Genomic DNA, 7,863 nt, shown 5'->3' with positions numbered 1-7,863 from the left:
CCATCATACCAAACACACCCTAAATCCGTTCGGCTATTTATATAAAGATCTTATAATAGATTTAAGGCCCATTAATTTGATTTGATTAGCCCATGCATCAATTCACATCCAATAAACCCAACAAATCAGAACTTTTAGGACTTGGGAAAGGGCAAGTATACATGTAAAAGATTTTGGATCACCATTTAACAGAAAACAACTACTACAACAACATCCTCAGTGAAATTCTACAGATGGGGTATAAGTACACCAACTTCTTGGCAAAATGTATATGATTACAAATCACCGACATGCCAAGATCCAAATTCGAATTTTTCCTGGTCCTGCTCAGAGACCACTGTGTTTCCACTGGCGGTCCAACAAAGAGGCGAAGTAGTGGTATCTTTCTTTCCATTACGAACGGCACGCTTCGCCTGCTCCCTCCCCGTGTCCACTAGCGCTCCTGTCCAGAGCGAAGAGAGGGCAAAAAAGCGTTGTGCAAGGTGAGTGTATGTATGCACACTTTACCCTTACCTCTACCTCGTAGAGGAGAGATTGTTTGCGGCGAACCCTCAACTCGAGTACAATTTAAGAAATAACCGCGGTGTATATAAATTTGCAAAGTTTCAGACACATGTTCAACCCCCCCTTCAAGATGCAATTTTTCTTGAGGTTTCTATGAGTACAAATTACTGTTAATTTATTTTGTGTCATTGTCTTAGGTATAATTAAGATTATTACATTAGTTGGACATGGGAGAAGAATATGGTGAGACATCAAGGAGTTGTGGACCTAACAAAATGTGTATATTTAGTACGATAGACGTGTTACAGTGATAATTAATTAAAGTGCAAGCTGTCGTGATGAGTGTTCTTAATCATTATCAAATTAAGCTACATTAATTTTCTTAATATCAATGTACCTTTTTGTTAATTATTGTAAAATTAATTAAACATCGAGTCTTGTGATAAACAATACCCCAATTTAGCTAATACTTCAATCTTAAAAATTGATGAGATCCCCCAAACAAGATAAGCATATTGTAAATTTTAATAATGTAAAGTATTATTACATCCACCATACCAACAAGTGGATGTCAACTTAATTATTTCATAATTAACCTCATCTGAGATATCCAATCTTCAAAATTCATGAAAATCACAAGCACAAAACATATTTTGAGCCGTGGAATTAATTATGAATGTTTATCTCATGATAGACTGTCCATTATACATTTTTTACGGTATGACCCTTTTCCGAATCTTGTATGAACTCAAAATGCTTTATGCACCGGGTTGTCTTTTTTAGATGTACCATTCTGCTATTTATTTTGTGTTTCTTAATGATAATGTACTCGTTTTGAGATCCCAAATAACAGTGGCGGACCCAAGATTTTCACCAAGGAGTTCCAAAAGTGCACATATCAAGTAGCCGAAGGGGGTTCAACATCTACTATATATACATAAAAATTATTTTAATCATGTATATATAGTGTAATTTTTCGCCGAAGAGGATTCAAATGAAACCCCTGAGTATATGTCTAGATCCGCCCTTGCCAACTAAGGCTTATTAAAGGAAAACCGCCTCCTATCCAAATTCTTTTCATTTTCAAGGCTCAAACCTAGCACCTAATTAAATATACATCCATCACAATCCCTGGGATGGTAAGTATAAAAAGTAGAAAAAAAGGTTCAAAGAACCAGAAGGGTTCGTGTGAAGGTTTGGTTTACCAACATTGGAAATTAAGATATAGAAAGGGACACAACATAAAAACAATTGTTATCTTTTATTGCTGTTGTCATAACAATGATGCCCTTGAAATTGGGCGTGCAATGAGCCTGCATTTTTTACTATAATAATCAAAAAGCAACGAACCCTGCTATAGTGCATGTAATGTGGCATGGCTTTAGGCGTTGTGCTATAAAAAAAAATAGGCATGTCTATATTCTTAGCTTATGTTATATGTGTCTTCGGACACCGGCGGAGTCAGAATTTTCGATAAAAGATTTAAAATATAAAAAAGTAAACATACAATCAATTAGTTTGAGGAGATTTGACATTTATTATATATATATGAAAAATAATTTCAACTACGTATAACTAATGTAATATTTTGCCGAATAAGATTCGAATGAGCCCCCTCAATTCTATCTGGCTCCGCTGATGTGGGCCCCTCCTCGAGCGTGCCTTTATGCCATTTCTAAAAAGAAACTACTTGCTTCTATTGAAAGATACTACACACGTGTGTATTTAATTTGTAGGGGCCAAAAGGCAAAAGATGAGCATGTTTGTTGTATAAACTAACATTTAAAAAAGAGGTAGAGCCTCATCATAAGCCAAACATATTTAGAATTTGAATGTATGAATTTTTAGAACCATCTCAAGTTAATATATAATAATAATTGAGTTTTTTTCTTTGTACAAACACATGACCCGGACAAAAGCTACTAAATTTTATGTGAATCCATACACTTTAGATCTACCCCAGATTCAGCGGTGAAGCTATCCTTAAGTTAGGGGTTCATTCGAACTCCCTACGATGGAAAACATGTACTATTCTATTTATATATTGTTAAAATTATTTTTTACGTATATTTAGTAGACGTTGAACCTCCTTCGTCTACTTCTGAATCCTCTTAATGAAAATTCTGCCTCCGCCGGTGCACTCATTATAAATCGTTTTACAAGGCACATCGAGTAAGCTCTCGTGAACTTAGAACTTTTAATGTTCTTAAAACTAATAGAGCATTTAAAATTATAGTATTGTATATCTATGAAATTAATTTGAATAACATTGATGAGAAAGTGTAAACAAAATCAATTTAACTACCTAGTATAGTAATAAATGCGCAAAATAATACTATTCTAATTCACCAAATTCAAAAATTATAGAACAAATACATTAATATGTACCTTTTTTTTAGTCAAATATCTAAAAAGATGCAAATATATTTTTCTCCCAGCCTATGAATTATAGATTGAACTTCATAATCTTAGAACTTTCTTGAGTTGGAACGTATGATGCCTTTTAAATCAATGATGTATCTTTCTACCATTTAATCAATTTTTCTCTGACTACAAGCATAGTAAAGTGAAAACACAATGGAAAGAAGAGACATCCTCGAGGATTGCGGTGGGATAAATATGATAATTATTTTGAATCAAAAATCTCGAATACGATTTCAAATATGAAAAGACTTCTGATAAAAATGTATCTTCCGTAATAGTTAAGCCTCACACAATAAAAGTTTAGATTTTTAGTCGAACCCTAATACAAATATTGATCGCCACGAGAAATAAAAGAAGACAATGAAAAGAAGAGACATCGTCGAAAAATGAAGCGAGACAAATTCACTACTAGAAAACATGTAATTAGCTACGAAATTTATCAATAATTCCTAGCTAATTTGTCGCTAAATAGCTCTTAGCTAATTGATTTTTTCTACAATTCGTCACTAATCTGTAGCTAAATGAAATTAACATGAAATTTTTGCTATTTAACTACGAAATTTGTCCATCGCTAGTTCCTTGTTTTCTTGTAGTGAAAAGAAGCTTTTTTAATAAAAAGCTTTTTGATCCCTTAAAAAGGTTTTTGTTTGAGCAAGTTTAAATTAATTGAATTTTAATATAAATATCGAACATTCTAATAAATAAAAAAATACAAGAATTGAAGAGACACTTGAAGTGAAAATGAGTAATCCACATATATACCTCAAAATGACTACACATTCCAATTTGAATTTTTCATGTTGAGATAGTGGTGTAAATTAAATATACTCAAATCAACATCCCTTTATTGAATGTCACCATAGTTTGCTACATATCAATCTAATAAATCTAAATTAATTGAAAAAAGTTAGATAAAATGTTACATTAAGCACTTAAAATAGTTAAATCCAAGAAGAAGGAGCTAAAATTGTACTATAAAACTAAAAACAACATATAAGAAAAAAACAACCATATAATATGTTGTATGACATTACAAACATATATATAGTGGACCATTATTTGATAATAAAAAGACAAACAAATAAGTCTAAGCATAGTATATTTGATAATTTCAATTGATAAATCATGATGATGCGTAAATTAGTCGAATTGATTATTGATGTTAATAAGTAAGCTGAAATAATGAAACTTATAGTAGTAATTATTCGAACCACGTTTATTTTTGGGATATTGTAGTTTTAAGTCATCCAAAATAGTTTCATATTTGTAATTCACTTTAACTTTTATTTTGTTGTATATATCTGAAATCATTAAATTATTTTTTGTAAAAATAATCACTCAACTTGTTTATTTAATTTCAAAACATGAATATAAGACTTTTCATTAAAAGTGAAAGAATATTAATTATTTCGTCCGTTTAAAAAAATTATCTATTTTTTTAGATCATTTCAAAAGGAATGATATTTTTTTTTTGTAACGTTTTAATTTCAATTTTTACTCAATATATTTAAGATCATAAAAATAAAATATATTTTGAATATTTAACATAATTTTAATTTAAAAATAAAAAATTTAAAATTATATTTTATTTTTTAAAATTTTATTACAGGACAAAAGATGTCATTTTTTTTTTTGAAACGGAGGCAATATCAATAAACAACTTATAATGGCGGCAGCAAATTAATGTCAGCAATTTACTCCTATGTACATATTTCTATAATAATAAACTCTAATGAATCATTATTGTAAAAAAATAAAAATAGTGGGGACAAAATAAAAAATGGCTATGCCTCTGATTTGTTACTTTCAACTTTAATGCCCACTTGCCTAATCTAATAAACTCCATATATCATACGCTCAAATTTTTGGGTGAAACAAATCAACTTAAAATATATACCATAGTAGGATTATATGTAATTAATTTTCTTGAGGGATAACAATACTTTTGATCCTTTAATTATTAATTAATCTTGACTCACAAGGGTAGCCTTCATTTAGTTAAATTGTAAGATTTGAACTAACATTAAACAAATTTAAACTTCATAAACTTAAAATTCTAAATCAATAGTTTTTCAAACCAAAAGTGGTACTCCCTCTATTTTAATTTATTTGGTCTAAATTTTTCGTTAGCTAGTTTAAAAAAATCGACATTTTTCTTTTTAGTAGTTTTTTAATTTCAACTTTTTATATGACAAGTTTTAATGTTTTTTAAACTTCGCATGGAGTCGAAATAGGTCAAATAAATTAAATCGGATGAATTAAAAAAATAGGAAAACAACTAGGCAAATTGCATATCATTGACAAGTTTGATAGATTGATTGATGTAATCTCCCAAAATCTTAACTTTTACACTATTCTTCTTACTATGTTTACATAGGATGATTAAGCAAAACAAAAGGCTAATTATTTGATAAGATCATGTAGATTCACTCACTACATTTTTCGTAAGTTTCTTTATGACATTTTGCATTTATCTTTCTCTATAGTTAGGAAAATGAAAAGTTGATTTTGATTGATAACCACATGAAAAATTCCATTAATTCTTTTTTCAGCAAACTCTGAGGTTTGGCTTTTCTTTTATTGAAAAATTAATACACTTTCTCATGTTCATTATGGCGTTTTGCATTTATCTTTTTCAAAACTATATATGAAAATAAAAAGTTGACTCTGATTAATTAAATCCAATTCATGATCCGGTGGTGGATTCAGAATTTTTTTTCAGAGGTCCGAAAAATAATAATAGAAACTATACAGAACAACATAGTGAATTAAGCAAAATAAAAAGCCATCTACACCCCAACAGGGATCAAACCAGCTAAGTGGGCCTTAAGCAATCCAAGAAGGGTTAAAACTTACACGCATAAGGTGTATACACCAAGCCAATACATGCATGCCATGTGTTTGAATTTATAGTTCATGTTACTTAACCATGATTAATTAACATGTATTTTACTTGATTTAATTACTTAACCGTGGTAAAGAACATTAATTTGGTATGTACATCGGGTGCGTGCAAATTTTTACCCCCAAGAAGTGCAGCCGGTACCACTGAGATATATGACATATTTGGCTTAAGTGGTTCAAAATTAATATATGTACTTAAATACAGATTTTCTACCTTATATATACTGCGTAATTTTTTGTTGAGTGGGTTCGGGTAAACCCCTGACAACTACGTGGGTCCGCCCTCCTTCCCAAACCCCCCTAACACACACATATTGATTGGCCATTTATCTCTCTATACTCTAAGGGGTCGTTTGGTTGAAAAATAAGTTGTCTCGGAATTACTAATCCTCGAATAAGTTATACCGAGATTAGTCATCATACCCTCAAAGAGGGATAAGAAAAACAGTATAATCTCGGGATGAGTTATCCCATGCATTTTGTTCCAGCCAAACATGGAATAAACTCCTCTTCTAAATTAATTTCGAAATTAGTTATCCTTATCCTTCCTACCAAACGATTCCTAAATCCCCACCCACAAATTAATTTGCTATGTATCTCTCTATACTTTAAATTAATTACATAATATCCACTTTTTTACAATTTTGGATACACGCCACTTATAACCAACCATAATTACTGAATACATGCGCATGTATCTGAGACACATGAATCTACTACAATTTAACTATAACCCCATAATATCTACACATGTATCCGAGATACATGGATCTACTATGTCCGAACGATACATTCGAACGCCTTAACTATATAGCCTGGATACATATGCATGTATCTAAGACAAATGGATCTAGTGCAACTTAACTATAACCAGGAAATACCTACACATGTATCTGTGATACATGGATCTACTATACCTGAACCATGCATTCAAACGCCTTTAACCAGATAGCCGGATGCTTATTTAGTGATATAATATATAAAAAGACAGTCTAGTGCACTAAAGTTCCCGATATGCATAGGATCCTTAGGTATATTGTACGCAATCTTACCTTGTATTTTTGTTGGAGATTGTTTTCAAGACTTGAACGATTGAACCCATAACCTTCTGATCTCGTGCCAACAACTTTACCTGTTACTTCAATATTCTTTCAGGTGATATAATATGTAAAATTAATGATTGAGGGACTAATATTTATTTTTAAAAACTTAAAAGGAATTTTAAGACAAGCTCTCTCCCCCCCCCCCCCCCCCCTTCCTCCATCCACACCCACCCCACACCTTCATTTATTTCATTAACAAACGTAAAGTAAACGCCTCCATACTCTCTTTTTTCCTTCTTAAAAAGACCTCACTTACACTATAGACACACCCATACACATAAAATCTAAGACTTCCAAGAAAGAAAGAAAGAAAAAAACATGAAAAACAGAGGCAAATCTATAGAACACAAAATTCCAGATTTCAATTACTCTATTTCATCAGATACACCTTGTATTAAACATCCAAATTCATCACCGATTGGTATTTGCTCTTCCTGTCTCAACGACAAATTGCTAAACTTAATTTACTCTGACGATACTTATAATATACATTCTTGTTCTGGTGATGCTGGAAGCATCGGAAGGATATCGTTTTTGTTAGAAAATGAAAAACAGAGCAAAACAGAGCAAGTGATTTTGCTAAGGAGTAGTAGTAACAGTGTTGAAATCAAGAAGAATCGTAACGGGTTTTGGAAAATAAAGAGATTGTTGTTCAAGAAGTATAGGGAAAAGGACGATGATAAAACTGAAACTTCAGACAAAGTAATAGAAGGAGTATCGAGATCAAGATCATTGTGTAGTTTCAGAGGGGGTGATGATGGAAATAGTGATTATAGATTTTCGAGTGCTAAGATATCTGATGTTACTGGTGGTTTGTTGTTTGATTATGTTGATCATCCTGTTGTTGAGCCAAGAAAAAGTGAAAATGGGGGTGATTTCAAGAGTATGAGGAGAAAGTTTGCTAATTCTGAGTCAGTATGTTGCTCGG

The 7,863-nt window shown here is 31.4% G+C and overlaps 1 protein-coding gene across 1 annotated transcript in view; it reads left to right on the top strand.

The window, feature by feature from the left end:
* Positions 1-7,141: 7,141 nt before the first annotated feature.
* LOC107848449 overlaps positions 7,142-7,863 on the top strand; it is a gene marked incomplete in the record, with an annotated part of 4,316 nt that continues 3,594 nt past the window's right edge. Inside the window, 1 exon segment of the mRNA XM_016693219.2 lies at positions 7,142-7,863. Coding sequence (XP_016548705.1) covers positions 7,254-7,863 — 610 coding nt within the window.

The sequence above is a fragment of the Capsicum annuum genome, chromosome 11 (genome assembly GCF_002878395.1).
Source record: "Capsicum annuum cultivar UCD-10X-F1 chromosome 11, UCD10Xv1.1, whole genome shotgun sequence".
Taxonomy (NCBI): Eukaryota; Viridiplantae; Streptophyta; class Magnoliopsida; order Solanales; family Solanaceae; genus Capsicum; species Capsicum annuum.
This window is presented reverse-complemented; position numbering and strand designations above follow the sequence as displayed.